At 43.6% G+C, this 25,361-nt stretch overlaps 1 protein-coding gene across 1 annotated transcript in view; it reads left to right on the top strand.

Annotated features, from left to right (window-relative positions):
* Positions 1-8,957: 8,957 nt before the first annotated feature.
* Positions 8,958-25,361, top strand: part of LOC306939213 (ras-specific guanine nucleotide-releasing factor 2-like) — a gene marked incomplete at its 5' end in the record, with an annotated part of 31,542 nt that continues 15,138 nt past the window's right edge. Inside the window, 14 exons of the mRNA XM_079523753.1 lie at positions 8,958-9,245; positions 16,108-16,214; positions 18,277-18,424; positions 18,729-18,815; positions 19,295-19,548; positions 19,653-19,732; positions 20,155-20,348; positions 20,646-20,755; positions 21,265-21,383; positions 22,299-22,462; positions 23,126-23,192; positions 23,849-23,985; positions 24,599-24,681; positions 25,023-25,193. Of these exons, the coding sequence (XP_079379879.1) occupies positions 8,958-9,245; positions 16,108-16,214; positions 18,277-18,424; positions 18,729-18,815; positions 19,295-19,548; positions 19,653-19,732; positions 20,155-20,348; positions 20,646-20,755; positions 21,265-21,383; positions 22,299-22,462; positions 23,126-23,192; positions 23,849-23,985; positions 24,599-24,681; positions 25,023-25,193 (2,009 nt within the window). The remainder of the gene's footprint in view (positions 9,246-16,107; positions 16,215-18,276; positions 18,425-18,728; positions 18,816-19,294; positions 19,549-19,652; positions 19,733-20,154; positions 20,349-20,645; positions 20,756-21,264; positions 21,384-22,298; positions 22,463-23,125; positions 23,193-23,848; positions 23,986-24,598; positions 24,682-25,022; positions 25,194-25,361) is intronic.

Below are 25,361 nucleotides of genomic sequence, written 5' to 3'. Positions count from 1 at the left end.
CCCCATCCGGAGCCTTTTTATAGCTCCGCTCAGCCATGCTCAGCCTGCATTGCATTCTGGGTAGGGAAGGATCAGGAGTAAAGAAATGAGGAGACTGGAGAGAGAGGGAGTGTGTGTGTGTGTGGGGGGGGGGGGGGGGGGGGGGGGTAATGGAGAGGGTAACGGGAGAGACAAAGGGTGGCATGGGGTAAGAAAGGGGCTTGGCTCTAGCAGTATGCCCACCACATAGTGCTAGATTGCTTGGTGTTCTTTGAGTGAATATAATTTAGGTCCCCCACGGTTTGCATTTCATCTTCAAGGAGTACTCTTCTGAGCGGTTATGTAGTTGATGAGTCTGTGTTTGCGTTTTTTGTCCTAATGAGGAAGTCTGTAAAAGGGGGAAGGATGTGTGAGGGGGAGGCTTATCAGCAAATGGCAGATTGCAATGTCAATAACTTTGTTATTGGGTATAAGATTAAATAAATGTGGACTGTGCAAAAATCCAGATACTGTATTAACCAGCCCACTTAAAGTCACTGGGGTCATAAAGCCATTTTATTTCCAGGCATTTACAAGGAATGGAAATGGAAATAAAATAGAGTTAATAGCCCATACAAGAAATGCATGATCTATTAAATACATTGGGACCTACTCGATAGTGTAGCCTTTTTACAGGGTATTAAAAATTCCATACTTTTCCAGACTCAAATTTCCAGAATTCTCTATTGATTCTTCAGACCATATTTGACTACATACATACATATACTGTACATACATACATACATACATACATACATACATACATACATACATACATACATACATACATACATACATACATACATACATACATACATACATACATACATACATACATACATACATACATATGCTTCACCTTTACTTTTATGTTTTAAAATGTTCACCTGGCTATGACATGACCAAAAGGTCACCCAGGCAATGCTAAAACAGAGCAATGTTAGAGATTGTGTCATGTAGATTTTAACTGTATACCTTCAACCCCTACATTAACAGAAGGGATGTTCATTCCAGTGTCTTGCTCAGGGACATTTCAACACTATTTTTTAAAATGAGAAAATGGAAGATCAACACAACACAACACAACACAGTTAGGCTTGTAGAGCTACTATTTTCAGAATTATTTTTATTTTATTTAAATTTCTGAAAAAGTTTTGGAAAGTGAATTTGATATTAAAAAGAAAATGTAGGCTACTTTTGTAATTTTAAAAGCACCTACTCCAATACTTTAACTGGAAACAAATTTGACTGAGCAACTTTCATTTGTAGTTGGGTAATGTTTCACCAGGATCTATACTTTGACTCAAGTACTGGGGTTGAATACTTTGGTCGAATACCAATGTCCAAGACCAGGACCCTTCACTGACCTGCTACAACGATATGTGCCCAGCAGAACCCTATAAGGTCAGCTGCAGGGTCTATTGGTCATTCCTCGTATCAGGCTGGGCGGCAACAGTTTAATGGTCAGTGGGCCCGAATGGGAAGCCTTATAGGCCCTATCTTGTCCACCACCTTAGCTTTACCCCTAAAGCTTTTTGCCATTTTTGAGTGGTGCAACCACTCCAAGGAACAGCTTTGTCCCTATGGGACTATGTTTAGAGTTTGATGGGACTATGTTTAGAGTTTGATGTGTAGAGTACCAATAGGGGGTGCTCACCCCATGGGACATTTTTTTCAGCCTAGCTGGTAAATGCACAGATTGTGTGTGTGCGTGTGTGTGTGTGTGTGTGTGTGTGTGTGTGTGCAATTTAGGCATTTAGCAGACGCTCTTAATCCAGAGCGACTTACATTAAGCAATAACAAAAGCATGGCATACATCACATATATAAAAAGTAGTTATCATGAATCATGCCTAGACTAAGAACGTAACAGTGGAGTATCTATGTAAACTATACATACTATACTATATAATATATTATACATGTGTACTATAAAGTGCTATGACTACATAAAGTGCAATTCTAGAGCTGTCTACGTAACAAGCTATAAGTCTGTTTAAAATACTATCTAAGTCTACATAATGTGCTATCTAAGGGGCTAGGCTAGGGCAAGTGCTACGGGCCATGGTGGAGTCTGAAGAGGTGGGTTTTCAGACTACGGCGGAAGATTGGGAGTGAGGCTGCAGTTCTGACTGTGATGGGAAGTGCATTCCATAGTTTTGGAGCCAGAAGGGAGAAGAGTTTGGGACATGTGGAGCGTTGTCCCGGCGTTTTTAGTGAAGGTACCTCCAGCTTCCCTGCGTTGGCTGATCTGAGTGCGCGGGAGGGTTTGTAGGGTACGATCATACTTGTGAGATATGGGGGGGCCATGCCTTTGGTTGCTTTGAATGCCAGCATCAGAGTTTTGTATTCTGTGCGGGCAGCGACCGGGAGCCAATGGAGGGAGCGGAGAAGGGGGGTGACATGTGAGAATTTTGGCTGGTTGAAGACCAAGCGGGCTGCGGCATTTTGGATCATTTGGAGGGGCTTAAGTGCACATGCCGGTAGGCCAGTAAGGAGGGAGTTACAATAGTCAAGTTTTGACAAGACTGTTGTCTGGATTAGGAGCTGGGCTGACTCCTGGGTGAGGAACGGTCTAATTCGTCGTATGTTGTAGAGTGTAAACCTACAGGATCTAGTGACAGCTGTGATGTGTGTTTTGAACGAGAGCTGACTGTCCAGGACAACACCAAGGTTCCTGGCTGTCGGGACAGACTTTACCAGGGCGTTGTCTACGGAGATAGTTAGCTCCCGCATAGGGCAGGACTTAGCTGGGAAGAACAGAAGCTCAGTCTTGTCTGGGTTCAGCTTGAGGTGGTTGGAAGACATCCACTGTGAGATGTCAGCCAGGCATGCAGTGATGCGTTCTTCTACCTGGGTGGCAGAGGGGGGGAAGGATAGAAACAGTTGTGTGTCATCGGCATAGCAGTGATAGGATATATTGTGAGCAGAGATGATGGTGCCAAGGGATTTAGTGTACAGTGAGAAGAGGAGGGGACCAAGTACAGATCCCTGTGGGACCCCAGTTTGGAGGGTGCGGGGGAATGATAGCAAACCTTTCCAAGAAACCTGGTAAGTCCGGTCAGAGAGGTAGGAGGAGAACCACTTCAGCGCCGTCCCGCCGATGCCTAGATCAGCTAGGGTGCCTAGGAGCAGCTGGTGGTTCACTGTGTCAAATGCCGCCGATAGGTCTAGGAGAATCAGGACTGCAGAGTGGGAAGCAGCCTGGGCAGCATGTAGTGCTTCTGTGACTGCGAGGAGTGCAGTTTCCGTGGAGTGTGCCTTCTTGAATCCTGACTGGTTGGGATCCAGCAGGTTGTTCTGTGAGAGATGTGTTCTGTGTGTGTGTGTGTGTGTGTGTGTGTGTGTGTGTGTGTGTGTGTGTGTGTGTGTGTGTGTGTGTGTGTGTGTGTGTGTGTCCTTGCTGTAATAGTTACAAGATGTGCTTGGATTTGTCTCTGTAGGTTGTTTCCTTCAAAAGTTGTGCTCTATTCTATTTTGTCTGGTTTGGGTTCAGGATATGTGTAATAAAGGGTTAAAATGATAGCTGTTACCTGGCAGAATCTTAAAATGCAAACTTCAAGGAATAAGAATAATAACCAGGTGGCAAAAAAAACTAGTACACATACAGTAGGTGTATGTGTACTAGGGACTAGGGGCACCAGGGACATGAAACCCCAGGCTGATATTGCAGTTTGTTTTCCAGTTTAAGGTTAGCAGATTAAAAACATGGCAGACTAGAAAAACAGCACAGCTGCACCAAACAAATTGATAATGAGTGTGTTAGATTTCATAGGTGTGTCCAGAGAGCCAAGGGCATGCCAATGTACAGGCATGATAGACAGTAGGACACACCTACAATCTAACAGACATTATTGTCTCCACCAGGCCGAAGGCTTGGGGAGAGAGTATGTTTTGCACTCCGTCCGTCCGTCCGTCCGTCCGTCCCTCCGTGTGTCTGTCCGTCCGTGTGTCCGTCATTTTTTTTTAATATTACTCCTCCAGATTCTGTCCAAAAATCCCGCAAATCGTTACACACTATCTCTATAGTCATGTGTTCAAGATGGATCTGTCCGATATCTCATATTCCATCCTAATTGGCTAACATTTGCTTTCAAAGTTTGCAAGATTGGCCTTTTTGAAACAAAAAGCCTCAAATCACATCGTGCAATTTACGTGAAGTCTTTTACAGACTTTCCTACTAGGCTGAGGAATATATCCCACCCTTTTCACATTGGCCTGTTATAGCACTACCAACAGGTGGATTTTTGCAAAACAATTTTTTGGAACAAAATGCCTCAAATCATCCAATTGCCATCAATGGTGTACGAACAAATGGCACCCTTTTCACATTGGCCTATTATAGCACCACCAGGAGGCCACAACCTGACCTGCCCTGGTGGAGACCTGTGCCCCGAGGGGCACTTTATCTAGTTATTTTTGATTAGCTGCAAGCTGTGTTGTTTACATCACTCTAGCCTACTATAACAATAACAAATTACAAGGTCAGTGTGATGCAGCACGCCAGTGGAAAACAAACTACAAAATCAGCCTAGTGTTTCATTCCCCTTTAAAAATCTAAAAGAATTGAAATCTTTGATTGTTTTTTAATAATAGTAAAAAAATTAACATTTGAGTTTTTCTTCTGCTTCTGTATCTATCTACCTGTCCTACAAATGCACAGATTGTGTGTGTGTGTGTGTGTGTGTGTGTGTGTGTGTGTGTGTGTGTGTGTGTGTGTGTGTGTGTGTGTGTGTGTGTGTGTGTGTGTGTGTGTGTGTGTGTGTCATACCGTGAGTCCTACAGGTTGGGCGCCTCGCCAGCAGGGGGCGGTAAACTCCTCAATCGGCTGGCGATGCAAATATAACATGATAATAAAAAAATCCAAACAAATTGTTATCACATACCAACTACATGTTATTGTTCCTAATGTACACATGCACATATGTGAAAATGTACAAGCTGTTTAACTGTACCAATAATTTATAATAAAATACTGAAATATTCCAGAGTCCCCATCCGCTCCAATGCAAAAAACATTTTAATAAAAAAAACTAAACGAATTGTTATCTCATACCAACTACATGTTACTGTTCCTAATGTACACATGTACCTCTGTGATTATTTCCAAGCAGTTTAACTGTAAGCCTACCAATAATTTATAATAAAATACAGAATTTTTGATTATCCCCATTCGCTCAGCTTAAATGCTATACATACACCAATGTTAAATTGCTGCTCTGAGGGCAGCTTTTGAATGCTGCTCTCAGGGCAGCTTAAATGCTATAGGCCTACATACAACCATGTTAATTTGCTGCTCTGGGGGCAGCTTTGGAATGCTGCTCCCAGGGCAGCTAAAATGCTATACATACAAGATACAACCATGTTAATTTGCTGCTCTGAAGGCAGCTTTTTAATGCTGCTCTCAGGGCAGCTTAAATGCTATGATTACAACCAATGTTAAATGCCTACAGTAGCTAACATTAGCAAAATGAAATTAGCACTTCTTAATTTTAGTTAATCAAAGGTTAACATATAAATGTAAAAGTTGTACCTTATGAGAGCAGTACTTTGCTAGCCTGGCTAATAAGCCAGACACACTGTCTGGTATATTAGTCGCGGTATATTAGTCTGGGCTGGCTCCACTTGGATTTCATTTCCCGGGGGGCGGGTTCATACAATGTCTCTTTGACGCAATTGGTCAGAGCTACTGTCAGTCAAAAGGTCTCAAGCATTGAACGTCACTGTACCAAAGCCCGCCCATATTGCATACCGTGTCCCGATTGGCCCGACCTGTTCTCGGTTGTAGGAAAGAGGCGTGCTACTGAGCCTCGCCAGACCGTAATCCGCTGGTAGGCAATTTTTTTTGCCAACGGCTGATTCGGTCTGGTTTATTAACCAGGCTAGTACTTTGCAGGAATTGGTGCATATTCAGCAGGACTGGAGCAGAGAAGAATTCAGTAGGGGCAGAGAGCAGTTTTGGAAGCTAGAGCAGGGTGATGCAATATGGCTGCCGCTCTAAAATTCAAAATTCCATTGAACCTGCCTCCCACTCTTAGACCCGGCCCCTCCAACTATAAGCCCCGCCTCCCACTCTTGCTGATTGGACGGTCACGATTGATGGCCAATGAAATTAAATGCTGCCGTCAGAACACATTGAGTGCATCCACACAGTGGAGTCACGAAGATGCCAGTTGCCGCGAGCGGCAGGAGTCTCTTCCTGGTTTTTAATTAAACAGCTGGTGGATGGAAATGAAGCTCCACCCACGTGGCAATTAACTGGCATCTTCGTGATTCCACTGTGTGGAAGCAACCATTCCAAGGCATAAGTCACATCTGCTGCCCTCCATGCCATCAGTACTTGACCAGGTGAGCAACTCCCTCACAGCCACAAGACTAGAGGGAGCGTGAATAATGATCTGGTGCCACCCACATAAAAACAAATATGGGTAAATTCACCTTCCACAGCACTGCCACTCAGGTGTGGAATGCCCTGACCCCTTCCCTCAAAACTAGCAAATCACTGCATCTGCATGGCTTCTAGGTCTGAAAGTCAACAGGTCAAAAGGAGGGAAGGTTGATTGCCCCACCTCTTTATCCCCCCCCCTCTGATTTATTTTTATTCCAACCTGTAGGCTACATAGATATCATGTTTTGATGTCCTTGTTGTGATTCTGAACGAATGCATAGGTCTTGTTTCCAAATGGAGACCGCAAGGTCTTTCTTCGGAGCTATCCTTTTGGACCAATGTGCCTGACTGTACGGCACCCTGGTGTGTTCAGTGCCTCAATGCCTCCACCTAGTGGCCAAAAGAGACACTGGCGCAAGATGGTGAAAAGTTGATGGGATTTCACAATAATCATTTTTGCCTTTCAACATTTTTGTTTTTGTCCATTTGGAGACATGGGTTATGCCTATCCTTTGCATAAATTAACCTCATCAATTTATATATTTGCACAGTAGAACATCCTAGAAAGTCCATTTGAGAGTGCAATATAGGGGCCATTACATTTTGTGCACTCTCAGAATTAAATTAATAGTAATGATTATACTGTGTTGATGAAACTGTATATTGGCTATATATAGACATATGCATATCTTCTCTTCTGGGGGTCCGTGTCCAAATACAAATACATTTGGGGGTCCTTGACATCAACAGGTTTGAGCACCATGAGTAATTTAGCTGGAAATGTACCAATTAAGATAACGAAGCCGCAGCTTCATGCTTGAGAGGCAACAGTTATTTGGATCATACTGTATTTGATATTTCTCTGTAATGGTTTATATTGCAATGTGGTGTTCCCCCTTTTTTGAATTTGAAGGTTTTCAGAAAACCTTAGGTTAGGATTTAGAAGGCGTTTTTAGAATCGGCCTCAGGTCTAAATGAGTTAATATAGCATACAAATCAATTGAACCACTTTAACCCTATCATCATCCATCCCATCCACCCACGGACCCACCCATCCACCCACCCATCCATCCATCCATCCATCCATCCATCCATCCATCCATCCATCCGAGCACTATCCATATACATATTCCATCCATCGATCTACAAGCTCCCTTTGCATTTGCTCTTTAAAAAAGTCACACCTGTGTGAATTGAGCGGTGGAGCTATACTCTATGTTTTATACTGTACTGAACTCCTGTACAGACAGACATGTGCTGAAAAAGACTGGTCTTACACTAAAAACTCAGCTTCCCATCATGCACCTGTATGAAGCTCAACAGCACCACTTTCTCACCTATTGGTACCCTTACTTTGGTACCCTAAACAGACATAGGGACATATAGGGACACACAAAGCTACATGATGGAGATTGGAGACCGTGTGCCCACCTTGAAGAAATGTAGTGAGGGGGTCCCTAGCTGGCGCAAAATAATAAGCTATTTTAAAATGGGACTCCGTGTCAAATCGGCTATTAATTTGGGTGCCATTGACAATTCTCATTACTGTAGCACGGAGATTTGTTTAAAATGTAAAGTGCAATAAACAATGTATTATTTTAATTATGATTACGGTATTAATAGTAATATTAGTCTATTATTTAAACATTTGAGGACCACTGGTATGGCCAGGTATGCACAAAATTAAATCTTACGTGTCCATTTTTTGTAACTCTCGGGGGTAGCCTACAGACCTGTAAAGGGTCCATTTGGTTCCCCGCTCAAATGGATAAATGAGGAGTCGGACTAAGGATTTACCATGTGCAGCCTGCCCTGCAATAGGCTGTATAGACTATAGAGTGACCTGTCTCTTTAAGTTGGTGTCAAAGCCGATTAAACGTTGATCTCAGCCGTGGTTCTGTTTTCAACCGTCTGTTCCTGACCCTGCATGCATCTATTTTTATTTTACGTTGCTGCTGCTGGCCTGCTGCATAGGCTATCATATAAGCTTCCGTTGGTTTTATTTCTTTTTATGTTGTCTCCTGTAGCACAGTCTATATTTTTTAATTAAAAAAAAACACAGATCGAGTGCATAACTAACCTGTCAAAGTCCGGATTGTAACGGTAATGTCGTCAATATTATAGATTTACCAGGTTTAGATTATGTGGGTAATTTTTTATAATAAAAGCAAGTGGTGCGAGCTCCAACTTTCCTACTGTAGGGTACGTAAACCATGGATTATTCTTTCCCTGCAATGAAAATACATTGTTAACGTTATTAACCACTTTCTCTAACCTCTAAAAGTATAGCTATGGTATACGGCGTCTGTGATGCCTAGTCACTATTTAATTGATATTGGTTGGCAAAAATGTATAAATAAATAAAACATAAAAAACATACAAAAGTAGCCTATGATGACGAACAGGCTACCGCAGCCGCAGATATAGTGTTTATTGCTGAAAAACAAGACAAAAAAAAGTAGGATGACAGAGCTACAGCAGATGTGATTACTATTTTGATATTGGGGCAAAACAAGACAAAAACCAAAATAAAACAACCTATCTAAGGCGAAATGCAGAAGAGCGTCCGGTACAACGAGGGCCACGCGCTGTATCTGGCGCTCATCGCCCGCAAGGAGGGCACCAGGCGCGGCGTCCTGAGCAAGAAGACGGCGGAGAACAGCCGCTGGAGCGACAAGTTCTTCGCGCTGTACCAGAACGTGCTCTTCTACTTCGAGGGCGAGCAGAGCGCGCGGCCGTCGGGCATCTACCTGCTGGAGGGGTGCAGCTGTGAGAGGGTCCCTGCGCCCAAAGGGTCCTCTTCTGGCACGAAGGAGGGCATGGACAAGCAGCAGCAGCAGGTAGGGCTAATGTAGGTGTACTCTACACTGCGGGAACCTCGTATTTTATCGATGTTGACAGTTTACTCTTCCCCCTGTGGTCACCAGGTCCGAATATGTACTAAATGCTAAATATAAGGTGCTTATTAGGCCTACCCTATGTTGGCCCAAATGTTAAAGAGGCATTCGGGGTGCTTTATGCCAATTTAGCCATTTAAGTCGTTAGTTTAACTAGTTTTCAATGTGTTTCAGTGTTTTTGTCTGTGGTCCAGGCGTTTCACACTATACTCTAAGGTTTCACCGGATACTAAATGTTATCCAACAACAAAATGCTTTGCTCATGGACACACCCTCAACAGCCAATTATAAATGATAGAATATGACCACCATGCCCATCATACATATACCACTTTCGGTCCAGCCGACCACAGTATACTACTTTCAAGTTATACAGATACATTACTTTTTACCCACCCAAAATTGAAACATGTCTTAATTACGTCACCATCAATAGCCAATTATAACCACGCCCACCAATATACCACTTTCGGTCCAGCCGACCACAGTATATACTACTACTTTCAAGTTATACTGTATAGCTGGGCATGTATACAGATATACGTTAACTTTTACTCACCCAAAATTGAAACATATCTTAATTACGTCACCATCAATAGCCAATTATAATGTCGGATTTCTTTAAAGGTTTATTTGTTGTTTTAGTATTTAATTTCAATATTTTACAGAGGGGCTGATAGTAAGTCGGCAGTACTTGCTTGTCGGCAGTACTTGCTTGTGTGCAATGTGCAAGTTGGCACTCGACAGAGTGCAGTTCTAGTTTCCAAAGTGATCAAATGATATTGTGCAATTAAATGGTCAACTAGATAATGATAAAAAGTTGAGTAGGCCTATGTGAATACCAATGATAGTATAGGCCTACCATTTCAGGATATTGTTAGTGAATTACATTGTTTCGGTACACCAAATATTTTTAAATGGGGGTCTGCGCCAAATACTTTTCGATTGGGGTTCCTTAATTGATGTAAAAAATGTTGGAGCATGCACACTACCTAATGTCAATAATTGCTTGCACGCACGCACGCACACACACACACACACACACACACACACACACACACACACACACACACTTACACAATACAGTTGGTAGCAAAACTACAGACTGGAAAATGAGTGTAGTCTAAGCCAGGGGTTCTCAACGTTTTTGGCTGGGGACCTCCGGAAATGCTTTGGCCATGTCTCGCTGAACTGATCAGTTTGATTGATTGATTGATTGATTGATTGATTGAAGTATTTATTAACAGTTTGGAGAATTACAGTAGCCTACATTTCAAGCACAACTCAATACAAAACTGTTAATTGTGGACGACACCATAAAGCATTACACTTGTTTACAATAGGGTCCACCATTTTCAATTCATCATAGAGTGCCATCATCAGTGCCAACCTTCTTGGTCACACTGCCAGTATAGACTGATTCAGAAACGGGTCTCATGGTCGCAGGCAACGTATTTCCTGTAGGCGGAGACGACATATCTGCGGTTTCAACTCGCACCTCTTCTACTACAGTGAATGGAAAAGTGACTGATGTTTGTCTGCCTCAAACGTTACTCTTTTACCTGCTTTTTACTAACACTGACATTACAAAGATGCCCAGAACATCGGGATGAACCTGTGTAGTTTATGGCTGCTCCAACACTAGTGGCAACATTAAAAAAACAAAACAACGAATGTCAAAATATCTACCGCGGTGACTGAGACCAGAGCCATTGAGTAATGGTTGAGACAAAGCAGTGAAAGGTCCTGAAAGATACATAATGTCAGTCTTACCCAATACCCAATCTTTCTGTTTTAGGAACACAAGGCTGTAGTAACAAAGTACAGCAGCCTTGTGTTTCTAAAACAGAAAGATAAGAGATAATACTTTTGGGGATCCTTGACATGAAAATGTTCTTCACTAAACTGATTTAGAAGATTCTTTTAGAATTTGCCTCAGGTCTTAATGGGTTAAAACAGAGAGAGGGCTCTGGAATGTGTTTATTTGGTCCTATTTGGCGATCTGTACATATACACTTCTGGTCAAACAAGTACTAACGTATACGCACATAAACACATACTGTGCTCAAGTACAGCGAACGGTTATGTGGATTAGAGACGTACATACTGTACCAATTACGTACACAAAGGTGTGGTGCATTTATAGATATAGATAGATATTGGTAGTTGTCAGTTGCAGGTTTAAGAAGTGTAGTTGCTTATTTGGGCTTGTTTCTAAAAGTAGTTGCTTATTTGGGTTTGTTTCTAATATGTAGTTGCTTATTTGGGCCTGTTTATAAAATGTAGTTGCTTATTTGGGCTTGTTTATAAAAATTTAACTCATGCGCGGGGTTAAACGCGTGCGTTTTGTGCGTGAAAAGCCTGGTGTAGCTTGGCAGAGAGAGTGAATGACCACAGCTGGACCAGTCTGCTTTTATAACGATTACTCAAGGGGATGATTGGGACCAGGTGTGTCTCATCCCCAGGACACACCCCAGCAGGCTGGCCCTGTCCTCCTACAAAGGAACTAACCTCGCGTCACCAGACTTTCCACCTTAGAGGAAAGCCTACTGGTCTGTGTTCCAAATTCGCCCATGTGATCCGATCGGGTCCGCTCTTATTCCGTTAAGGTGGTTCCGCTTTTTTCTGCGTTTTGGTCCCCCCTGTTTGTTTTTAGTCTTGCCACAATACGAGTTGGAATAAAAGATGGATATACCAAGCAATCTATTCCATTTCCAATAAGTACTTGAAGAAACTTGACACATGCATAAGGCTTTTATTGAGGGGTGCATAGTGCATAGTGCATATCTTTGGTTCGACTTACTTACGGCCGGGCTCCACCGGGCGCGTCAGCGTCGCGTCTCCGTCACCGTCAGGGAATGTTCCCTTTTTAATCAATGAAGGGTGGCTCCACTGCCCGCGTTGACGGAGACGCGACGCGTGCATTAAAATTGAACCGGTGCGTTTTTTGACGCGACGCAGACGCAACGCAACGCGTCCGGTGGAGCCCTGGCGTAACAGTATGACACACACCACACGCGGAAGCCACGGTTGAGTCTTAACCAGCCACGCATGTGTCTTAACAGGCCACGCATGTCGGAGCCACAGGTGGTCTTAACCTGCCACGTATGTCGGACTGTTGGTACATCGGACTAACGTCCCCGTCCCCCCCCCCCTTTTTATTGGTTACGCCCTAAAATGATGACGCCCTTGATCGGGAATTATTTCGGATAATTCTGATTCCGGTTTGGTGGTTCCGGGCTGATGACTAGAAATATAATAATAGACAGAAACACGAAAATGGTATGCATCCCAGGCTACACAGGACACACACAATCAATGGGATTGGTCATCATACTACTCCACAGAATGAGCATGCTTGGATTTGAAAATAACGTGTTTTTGGGTGAGGTACTCAGCACGTTCACGGAGGAAGACAGTGCTCTACTGAGCACATATGATACATGATTTGCCTTTTTAACATACTATATTTGAATTGGATATTATACATTTTAAATACTATTCTTTGGGGCAGCATGCTGATTATGCACACACCTAGTTTGATAAAAAATATTTATTGAGGTTTGTTGTTTTTACAGACAGGTCCTTTTTACGTTTTCGCAGACAGACAGACAGACAGGCAGGCAGGCAGGCAGGCATCCGCACACGCACAGCATCAATTCCATTACAAAAACAATATTCAATAAAACATGATCTGATCTGCTTCTGATGAAGGGTACTCTTCAGATAACTGACTGCCTTCTGAAAAGGTTCTGTGAAAACCTGCAGACAAAAACATCAAAGATATTTTAAGCAAATCATGTACAATTGATATCAATGACTCACCATCTACTGATGTTTACCGGTTCCCTTGAGCTTAGCTATGCTAATTTTAGCAATATCTATTCAGGAACGAACTGCGGTACCCATGGCTGAGTATATTTATCCTAATGTTGGCCATGAACATTGACAGAAGTGTAGATATTGCAGCTTACTGTGAATCATTACAGCATGTTTAATGCCTTGGTTTCCATTACATAATTGGCAATGTATTTTTTGTCACTGTATATTTGCACATATGAAACCTTTCCTCTGCATTTAGCCATGCTTACTATTAGCATTACTAGTACAGCAATTAAGGTAACTGTTTCCCTCAAGGACACATCGACACTGGCCCTGTCCAGACGCCTATAGACTGTATTCCTGGCCACGCCCCCTACTTCGGCTCTGAGGTCCCTTTTAGGAGCTTCCGTGTGCGAGTGTTCCGGTTGTTGGCATATGTAATTGTTCAGACGCTTGATCAGACGTGTTTATTTTACTTTGACATCGTTACAATGGAACCGATGACACACTCATCTGATTGATGGAGTTGTGAAGATCCCACACCCGTGTACAGACGACACCTGGGAGGACGATATGACGAAATGGCCTGATGAAACTAAAATGATAATTTACTTAACGGAATCAACGGCAGTGGATAGAAAACGAAAGGACGCTGTGAAAAGTGCAATGGCATATCAGTATCTCCACAGCTCCCAATGCCATGTCTAACCAATGACTAGTCTAAACTAAGTATGCACCCCATGTCACCTCCGTCTCTCCCTCCTCGTTTCCTGTCTGTCTCCACTTACTCTGTCAATACCAAATCAATTTGGGGTCTTTGGCATGAAAAGGTTTGAGAACTACTAGTGTATAGTATACAATACATTACATGGCAGACTGATGAACTTGATGACTCTTGTGTGGCACATAGGGCACAGTGCAAACCATGGCTTTAACCCCCCCCCCCTGTCTGTCTGTCTGCCTCTTATTGTTATCCTACAGCTTAAAAAGCCAGCATGTGTGTGTGTGTGTGTGTGTGTGTGTGTGTGTGTGTGTGTGGGGGGGGGGGGGGGGGGGGGGCGTATTAGTGGTGCAAGTACCACTGTTGCCATGTTTGCCATTATTATAAGCGACTTTGGGCTTGTTTTCATATACCTGGTTGCTTATTGCTCTTGCAGAATCTGGCAAGGAGCTACAGTATAGCTGCACAAGGCCTCATACTGTAGTTATGTAAACCCCCTTACACACTACACACACACACACACACACACACACACACACACACACAGCGCGTGCAGGCTTAGACACACGTATGCTGAATGTATGGCTATAGACTTTCTATGAATGCCATTTCTACCTATTACCGTACCTCTCATTTTTGCCATTTATAAGCCTAAACCTGAGCTACTGTATACTTAGTGTAATTGTGTGCGGGTGATGTGCACAAAAAATAGCAGATCTACAAGCACCACACCAGTATAAATCAGGCATGACTCTAACTTGAGTCTTTCCGTAATTGTAAGCCTAAAACTTGTCTATTACTCAATTGATACTGTAGTTGTGGTGACATTTGGCCCTCACAAGTGTAGTAGTATTACAAATGTGTGCACGCAACACACGCACGCACACACGCACGCACGCACGCACGCACGCACGCACGCACGCACACACTCACATGCACACACACACATACACACACACACACACACACACACACACACACACACACACACACACACACACACACACACACACAAGCCCTTAAGCCTCTGGTTGTCTGTGGCGTCCACACGCTACAGTTACAGTAGCTAGCGTTGCATCATTCATACTCATGCGATGCAGGCCCACTCACTCTCTCCATGCTGTTGTTGTAGCCTCACATGACGAACATTTGACTAATCATGTGTCATTTATTAGAATGATAAAGCCACATATACTAACCGCGATGAATCATTGACATGTCTTCAATGTATTCACCTATAGCTTCCTGTAGGCATGCACAAAGGCACAGTAAGGCAGGCTATAGGTAGAACAGCCATGGAAGAATAGTGTGGTTTACTGTAGGCAAATTGGTTTATTATTTTCCGTGAATCTTTACGCTGTGGCTCTGCCGGAGTCTCTAGCCCTCTATAAGAGGGTCTGTCTGTCTGTCTGTCTGTCTGTCTGTCTGTCTGTCTGTCTGTCTGTCTGTCTGTCTGTGAAATACTACCCTAACCTTGATGAGTTGGTATTGGTACTCCTTCTGGGAGAGCACTAGCCTGACACATTTTGTTTCACTTCCTTATTCAGAGTTCAGACTGAAAGCCCTCCCCACAGCAGCAGTTTCTGGGATGGGCGTTGTCAGTCAAAGCGGCAGTCTTTGGCGATTGGTTCATACCAACCAATCAGAATAGTAGGAAAGCAGATGACGTTGTTGTCAATCATGTGGCTATGGCTAACCTGTTTGCTAACCAAACAAACACAGCCAATGAGCGCTACTACTCCTACTATAAACAAAAGCGGTAAAATATGTCGGATGATGATGTTTATAAAACCTGTCGTTTCTGTAAAGAAATTAGCATACGTCGATTTAATAGCCAGATTGATACGGTCGTGAGTCATCGCAGTGGGGGCAGCCATGTTTGTTGTCTGACGCTGTCGAGTGAGGGGGCTGATGACCAATTAGCTGGTGCGATCGGATTTTCGAATGACACTGATGAGAGTCACCAGACCTGAATCGCCAGAACATATTTTCTTAATGGGCGTGGCTAGCGATTCAGGGCTGGAGCCAGGCTAGGAGAGCACCAAACAAAGCTGTCAATGGATTTTGGGTCTATAGTTGAGTTTCATATTATATGAAAAGGTATTAAATATCTCTGTCCAAAATGCATTCAGTCTGGGACACGACCAAAACATGTGGCCAAGCGTAGCTGATTCCTGAGCGCACCTGACACAGGCTGGATCTGAATCGGGAATGTATCTTCATGAATGAACCATCTTTTTTTCTGTGTGTTTTGACGTGCAGCACTACTTCCTGGTGATCTTCGGCCATGATGGACAGAAGCCTCTGGAGCTGCGGACAGAGGAGGAGTCAGACTGCAACGAGTGGGTGGAGTCTATCCAGCAGGCCAGGTGAGAAATGTCACAGTGCAAAACGCTAACTAGCTTTTCCTCCCTGGGTGGGCGGGACTTTTGCCCTATAGTTGAACCGTTTCCGCACCATTGCCATAGATCTCCGTCAATTAAGCCTTATTATTTAATGCAAACCTTAACGCCATTGCGGCGTAGATCAATGGCAATTGAGCTTTTATAGCGCTTTCGATTGACCAAGTCATAATGCTACTCACGTTAGCATCGGGTTGCTAGCTGTTGTTGTCATAACACTGGGTCGCGCCATCTTATATCGTTGTCACCACAAACACCCATTCTATCTGTTTCTTTCAATCGCCTGTATCTCCTATTCCTTGTCCAAGATGGCATTTTTGGTCAAAACAAGGTTTATTCCACGGCACAGAGCCGACGATGTGAAGCCCTCCACTGCACTGGCTTAGCTCCGTTTGGTACACGACACAAGACCTAACCAGGCATCGTCCAACTTCCTAGTTTATGATCAATTCCGGAAGTCTGGAAATGTGGCTTTTCAAAATAAGAGATGAACTGGGAAAAATGCAGGCGTGAATTATATCATAATTTGCGAATTGAGTACATTTGTAAACATTTTGAGGAAAATCATAACTACTATAGCATTGTTGGGTCATTATAGTACATAGAGCTCATTGTGTTATACGATTTAAGAAGGAGGGCTCCAAGGAAAAAAAGGACCGGAACGGAACCACATACTGCGATACTCACACTTAGATCCTTGTGTCCTCCACTTGTGTCCTCCACTCACGCCTTAGCCGCACCTCCCGAGTGAGCTAGGCGAGGATGTGCGCTTTATTTAAGAATCTTCGTTTTCGGTTAGCGTAATTTTGAAATGAGGAGAATTTATACGTCATGCATTCTGACGAAGACACTTCCACATACGAGACGACGTGAAGGATACACGTGATGTGTCCTCACTGATCCTACATCCAAAAGGCTTGGGGAGAGTGTAAACATGTATTTGGTACACTCTCAGAGTTGAATAAACTGTAAATGCATTTTACAGTGTAGATTTGGGTCCCCGAGATAAAAAGAAAACAAAAAAACAAATTGTATTTAAGATGCATAATGCTGCTGTATATTTGCATGTATGTCTATAGGTCATTGCTTGATGTTTCTTTGGTATTACTATTAATGCTTGCTGCAGTGGTTCCCAAACTGGGGCTGGGGATCCCCAGGGGGGTCCCCAAATTATTTGGGGGAACATTGTTTTCTCACTCAACAGTAAACAAACCAACATACAGTATAAGTGTATACAGGGTATCTGCACATTTCTAAAGTGACAATATAATGACGTTGAAGACCTTTTATTAGTATATAAATATTATGTAAAAAATAGCCGATCTCCAAGCTCAAGGCCTCACATGCTTCATGTATGCTCCGGCCCATGCCAGTGTCGGCGCACCAAAAGGCTACAAGCTCACAGCATGAACTCTGTGAACTGGCAGGTCGCTGCTAGATTTTTGCAGTGCGACATCATCGTCTTATGATGGAGCATTAGTCGGGCTTAAGACAGTGCCAAACATTCCGCAATGCTCCAGATATTCACTTTCCATCTGTGTGTGTGCGTGTGTGTGTGTGTGTGTGTGTGTGTGTGTGCTTGCAGCGGTTAACATTTAGGTCACACTCTGGTGCTGTGCTGATTACATCACAGCTGTGATGTTCACTGTTTATACAGTACCTCTACATTTGTCCTCACGTTCTATCATCTCTCTCTCTCTCCCCCCCCCCCCCCCCCCCCCTTGTATCACTTTCAATAAGATTATGGATTATATTGGTATCACCTGATATAATATTCTGTATTTAAAAGTGCTGTGTTTGTAAAAAGGGTACCAGCCAACAATAATCCCGATATTTGATTTGAATGTGAAGCTGAAAAAAAGCCCTTTTGTGATGTGATTGAAGGCTGCAAATTCGATCAGCGTTTTCTGGGGAAGCTTTTAAAAGGGTCTAGCTGTACCTTTTAAACTTTCCATCTGTGTGTGTGCGTGCGTGCGTGCGTGCGTGCGTGCGTGCGTGCGTGCGTGCGTGCGTGTGTGCGTGCGTGCAGTTACAGTGACATCATCATAGAGCGCGAGGTGCTCATGCAGAAGTACATCCACCTGCTCCAGATCATGGAGACGGAGAAAATAGCAGCCAATCAGCTGAGGACGCAGCTGGAGGACCAGGACACTGAGATAGAGAGGCTGAAGGCTGAGGTACACACACTGTGCAGTGCACGCACACACACACAGTGCACCATTTTAGTCTCAGGTCATCCATGGCACCACCTGAATTACATTGACACTTTATAGCACCTTTTGTGATGTGAAAGTAACTAGTAACTAAAGTTTTCGAATAATTGTATGGTGGAGTAAAAGTATAATATTTGCCTCTGAGATGTAGTGGAGTAGAATTAACTACTGAAAAAAGGAAATACTCCAACCTCAAAATTGTACTTACCTGTGAGTACAGTACTTGAGTAAATGTACTCGGTTCCTTCCCACCACTGTGTTGGAGCAGGTTGCGGTGCTGAACAGAACCAAGGAGAGGCCGTGTCCGAGCCAGAGCAACCTAGAGGAGGACGACGACATTAAAAAGATTAAAAAGGTACACTGAGGTCATAGAAGAATTTTTGCCATGTTATATGAAGCATACAGTAGATACAGATAGATGTCACTGTTCAGACAGATGGATGGGGTGGGTCAGTTTTAGCTTCACCCAGCTGGTGGCTGCTCAGATGGTCACGATGAGCACTATAGGGAGGTGAGCTGTAAGTTTATGCCCAGACCAATCCCAGTGACATTTGCAAATGGGCAAGATGTAGTCGTATCGGTTTGTTTTGGGAGGTCTGAAGCTTAGTTTTCAGGTACAGTACATTGAGATGTTGGAGAACCAAGAGGTGCAAGGTTAGTCAAAGTGGCATTGAATGAAGGCTCCAGCTAGACTCTTGAGAGCACTTTTGTTGACAAAAGAGGAAATGGATCAGCAAAGTTCAAAGTACTCAACAGTACTTGAGCACATGTACTTAGTCACATTCCGCCCACTGACTTCATGCATGCGTTGTGTGCACCCGTGTGTGCGTTTAGGTGCAGAGCTTCATGCGCGGCTGGCTGTGCCGACGCAAGTGGAAGCTGATCGTGCAGGACTACATCTGCTCGCCGCACGCCGAGAGCATGCGGAAGAGGAACCAGATCGTGTTCACCATGGTGGAGGCCGAGGCGGAGTACGTGCACCAGCTCTCCATGCTGGTCAACTGCTTCCTGCGGCCGCTGCGCATGGCCGCCAGCTCCAAGAAGCCTCCCATCAGCCACGACGACGTCAGCAGCATCTTCCTCAACAGGTCGGAAGGGAACGTGTCGCAAATTGTTGGAATAACATTTTATTGTGGCTTTGTAGCTGTATAGACAAGGCACACAGGAAATAAACATAATGTTTTTGTCCCAGTGAGACCATCATGTTTCTTCATGAGATCTTCCACCAAGGACTCAATGCTCGGATAGCCAACTGGCCCACGCTGGTGTTAGGTGAGTGTTGCATACAATTCAATGCAATTCAATTCAATTCAAAGGGCTTTATTGGCATGAGAAAACATATGTTTACATTGCCAAAGCAATGCTGATTGTATTCATCCTTGAGACAGAGACATATGACAGTTCTCATTCTATTTCTCTGCCACCACAATGTGGAATGCCCCTTGACACAATCCATTAAAGGATGTGTAACACTGGTTTCTCCTGAAATCAGGAGACCAAAAGGGGAGTTAAATGACATTTTTTCATCTCTTTTGTACATACAGTATAGTGTTTGTATTTGTTGATGATACCGTATGTATTATGGTGTTTTTATTTTATTTTCAAACTTCTGTTTGTGTTCCGAGAAAATCCACCAAACATTCCACGGTAATTCAATTCCCAGTGAGTTTAGTTATGTTTTGTTGACGCTGCAGCCGACCTGTTCGACATCCTGCTGCCCATGTTGAACATCTACCAGGAGTTTGTGCGTAACCACCAGTACAGCCTGCAGGTCCTGGCCAACTGCAAGCAGAACCGAGACTTTGACAAGCTGCTCAAACAGTACGAGGCCAACGCAGCGTGCGAAGGCAGGATGCTGGAGACCTTCCTCACCTACCCCATGTTCCAGGTATATACATGACCCGGTGTTGATTTTGACAGCAAACTTTGATTTCGTTTTTGTCATATTATAGTCTTTTGAATCAAATTCAAGTTTAATCATATTTTAGTCATCTGAAATGTTGTACATTTAGTCTAGTTTTAGTCTACAAAATGTCATATGTTTTTAGTTGATTAAATCTACAGTTGATTTATTCGACTAAAATGTATTTTGGCAATCTGATGCCGTCCTAATGCCTGATTGTGTAAAACGTGTAAAAATACTGACAAATACTAAGAAAATGCATTAAGATTGCTGGTATTTCAGATTCCACGCTACATCATCACTCTCCATGAGCTGTTGGCTCACACGCCTCATGAACACGTGGAGCGTAAGAGTCTGCAGTTTGCCAAGTCCAAACTAGAGGAGCTGTCAAAGTAAGCACGGTTTCATTTCAAAGCAACGCATTCTCACTCCCAAAATGGCAATCAAATGTTGACTATTGCAGAGGCGTATCTACAATAACGTGAATCAATTTCTGCCTGGCCAAAATCCATACAATGAGAAAAAAGAGAGGACAAAAGCAAGACCTGAGAACTATTAGTGGACAGCTGATTGGCCGTTGCGGTAGAGCACGACCCTCAATCACCCTTTTCAATGTAAATGCATGCCTTTCAGCCTTTGTATCCTACTCGTCTGGCAGGTATATCTCTTTGAAAACCTTTAGTGCTACGATTGTGCGCGGGGGGGGGGTCACTACAGTCCGTTTGGGGAGTGAGAGTGTGTTTGTCATAGTAAGCACACTTTGAACCGTATCATAAAAACATAACTACACATGTTTATTTTGGTGATGTTTTACCTACAGTATTTGTTTATGTTGGTAAATGATTATGTTGAGTAGGACAGGGGCGGATCAGATGATGATGATGTGTTGTTTATTGGTCAGGATGATGCATGATGAGATCAGCGACACGGAGAACATCAGGAAGAACCTGGCCATAGAGAGGATGATCGTAGAGGGCTGTGACATCCTGCTGGACACCAGCCAGACCTTCGTAAGACAAGGTAACGTAAGACATGACGTGACGTGACGTTGCAACCAAGTGTAAAATAAGGCATTACCATGCCATAAAGGCCAGCCAAAATACATTTACATAAAAGGTTGCAGGTTGTGTGCGATGCGATAGGTCTCATTTCATTGTACCAAACGCGTCTTTGAACTGTACTTTCAATCAATCTGTATGTATCTGTAATGTCTGTCTAAGTGCAGGGCTGCAGCCTGCAGAAATGACTTTGATGACTCTCATAAATGACTTTGGACAGATGGAAAAAACTTTAGTTAAACTTGCAGAGTGACAGATTACTTTACCTGGGTTACATCTTCTGATAGTGCTGACATGACATAATAATCCCATCTAGTGTTTCATTAGCGCGACGGAACGTGACAAAATAGGCTACAGCTGAGCTATGTTGTGCTGCTGACAGGCAGCTGCATCAACACAGTAACGCACACGTTGAAACAAGGTTGTGGTAAAGAAACCAAGAAGGAGTGGACAGTGATGTCAGTGTTATGCAACACGGAAGTAGTATGGACTTGAAGCTGTTTATAAACCAGTCAGTCAGTGACATACTCTTCCCCCTTCATGGGCCCCTTGGGGGCGCTGGGCCCCGGTGCATTGCACCGGTTGCACCGTCGATATATACCACTGATCACAGGAACAAGGACAATAGTTGAAGGAGGAGAGGACACTGGAGCAACACAGACATTTCAAGCCTTTTATTAGACGCTAGTAGAAAGTAGAAAGAATTACTAACGTTTCGACCTAAACGGTCTTCATCAGAGTCTGATGAACTGATGACTAAAATTAAATTACATTTTATCCAGACGACTACAACTAAAACTAAATCAAAGTGTGCTGTCCAAATCAACACACTGCTGAGGTTTCAGTGTGTCGCTGCTTGTGTGCTCCGATCTGGCAGGCTCCCTGGTCCAGCTGCCATCCAGCAGTGAGCGGGGGATGCTCAGTAAGGTGCGCCTGGGCTCCCTGTCGCTCCGCAAGGAAGGTGAGCGACAGTGCTTCCTGTTCACCAAACACGTCCTCATCTGCACGCGCACCTCCGGGGGCAAGCTCCACCTGCTCAAGGTACATCTCACCTGGCTGCTCGGCTATGCAGCAAGGGTCTTTTCAGGCCAAGGACCCCTTAGCTGAGAGAGAGATGAAGCCACGCCACCCCACTACATGTTGGATAGAATTGTGTTGCAGATTAAACCTTTTCATACGTTAGATAGAGCTTCATAGACTTGTTTGACAGCACTATCATTGTGTAGCGTAAAGCGTTGTATTGGATTAACTTTAATGTGTATTTTCACCACTTAAACCCTCGATACTTTTTCCCTCTACACCACACCTTTTTGGCGAAAATAGCCGATCTAGAAGCTCCTACATGCTCCACAACATTAACCACAACGCCTCGCATTTCCAATGACACACAGATCCCGGTCCCCCTGTAGTAACATGCTTGTAGCCTACACACACTTCATACAGTGTTTGCACGTATAAACAACCTTCCTCTCTGTTAGATTCAATCTACGATGATCCTTTTATTCAGTTCTATTCTACCAATTACTCTCCTGTGTGTCTTGAAACTCTGAGTATGTATTGTACACAGCCTACAGAGGGGTCCATTTGGTTCCGTTTGTACGGTCTTGTACGGTGAACATTGTGGTCCCAGAGATATCGAATCATATCAAACTGTGGGGGTCCTTGAAAGAATCACTCATTGCTTTCCTCTCTACCCGCCAACAGCAAGGAGGAACCTTGTCTCTGACTGAGTGTACTCTCATTGAAGAAGTGGACGCCACTGATGAGGACTGTGAGTATCAACATTCCTTCGCTCTACTCTGGAATTGCAGCAGCGTTGATTTCGTCGACTAAAACGGTCCTACCTTTTTTAAATAATTTTATTCAAAAGACTATGACTAAAAACTAAAATAAAATTTGCTGTCAAAATCAACACTGAATTGCAGTGACATGCCTTTCATCCTCCACTATGGATTCAGTGACATGCCTTTCATCCTCCACTATGGATTCAAAGTAATCAAAGGATCACGACCTGGCAAGAAGCCATACCGGAGTATCAAGAGCCATGTCAAAAAGAGCCAAAACGTTATTGAACAAAACCTAAGCTTGTCGCCTGTGCTTTTATCGATTGTGTAATAATGCTGAATGCACTTTGACTTCACATTATTGATTGTGTAATATACTGAATGCACTTTACATTTTGATTCACTACTATACTTTCGTTTTTTTGTGCTCTTCTATTTTATTGTCTCGTCTTTTAAACTCCAAACAGTAGAGTGAAAGCCTTGCCCAAATAAGAATTTAACCTGTGACAATAAGATTTGATTGATTGATTGATTGATTGATTGATTGATTGATTGATTGGGTCAGTCGGTCGGTCAGTCGGTTGGTCGGTTGGTCGGTCGGTCGATTGATTGATTGAGATGTCATGTGTTCGTCATGTTGCAGTCAACGCAGCGGGCCAAGGCTTAAATCACCTGGAGTTTAAGCTCGTAGTGGAGCCCCCTGAAGGCCAGCGTTTTAGCGTGGTCCTACTGGCTCCTTCACGGCAGGAGAAGGCTGCATGGACCAGTGATATCAGCCAGGTACACCTGTCTCTAATTAAAGCAGTTCTTCTGAAACCTTTGAATGTCAAGGACCACCCAAATGTACCCCCGCCTCAAAAGCTTTTGTTCCAGGGACCTCCTGTTGTCCTGTTGAGTTGTTTTAAAAACATTAAAATTATGCTACTTCTGCTATTTAAAAAAAATAGATGTACAAGCTCGTGGACTCACTGTGAGCATCTGCTATTTGTTTGAATAGCCAAATGGGTAAAGTGCTTAAAACTATTGTGATGTTATGTTAACTACTTTAGCCGGGGACCCCCTGGATGCATCGCAATGCAACACATTGTGAGCTTGTAGATCTGCTATTTGTATGCATTTTAAACATTTGAAAACTTGTGAAATGGACATTTTGCATAATGAGCACTTTCTACTTTTGGTACAATTGATGCCAATGCTTTTGTACTTTTACTCCAGTAAGTTTTGAATTCCGGACATTCACTTGTAACACAGTATTTCTACATTGCAGTACTGATACTTTTACTTAAGTATGAATATTTCCACCACTGCTCGTGTGTGTGTGTGTGTGTGTGTGTGTGTGTGTGTGTGTGTGTGTGTGTAACTGTGTCCCTCTCTCTCTTGGTCGTGTGTCCAGTGTGTAGATAACATCCGCTGTAACGGCCTCATGACCAGCGTGTTCGAGGAGAACTCCAAAGTCACCGTCCCACAAATGATCAAGTAAGAACACTGGCACGAGGGTAGGACCAGTAATATAGTTTCTGTATACATATTTTTATGAATTTACAAGGGCTTGGCTGAGCCAAGCCAAAAGGACTTTCAAACTAGGAAGGGTATGGCCTGGTCAGCCTGCAATGACATGCATAAGATCTGGTCATCCCAGCTTAGTAAGATGTTAAAAGTAAAAAATATTTAGGACGACCGTCGAGCCGATGGCTCCGAGACATGGACACTTTCAAAGGAAACGGCTGGATGGCACTTACACTCGCCTTCAAATGAGAGCGCAAAATCTCTCTTATCTGGGAAGAATCTGAATGTGATGTCACCCTACCTTACCTAAGGTCTGACGCCCGACTGCACACGGACGACGTGGACATCTGTTTCAGCAAGACGCTGAACTCCTGCAAGGTTCCGCAGATCCGCTATGCCAGCGTGCAGCGGCTCCTGGAGAGGCTGACGGACCTGCGCTTCCTGTCCATAGACTTCCTCAACACCTTCCTCCACACCTACAGGCCAGTGTTGATTTTGTCGACTAATAACCATGACAATAATTGTTGACTATCTTTTTTCCACTGACGAAAACTGAATGGAAACTAAATGAAAGTTACGCTATGATGACTAAAAGTATGTTAGGGAGGGACTAGTGGACAAGAGATCCAGTGTAAGTAAAAGACACAAGT

Source organism: Electrona antarctica, assembly GCF_951216825.1.
Source record: "Electrona antarctica genome assembly, chromosome: 16".
In the NCBI taxonomy this organism is placed as follows: Eukaryota; Metazoa; Chordata; class Actinopteri; order Myctophiformes; family Myctophidae; genus Electrona; species Electrona antarctica.
The sequence above is the reverse complement of the archived record's forward strand: the minus strand, read 5'-3'. Positions and strand labels throughout refer to the sequence as shown.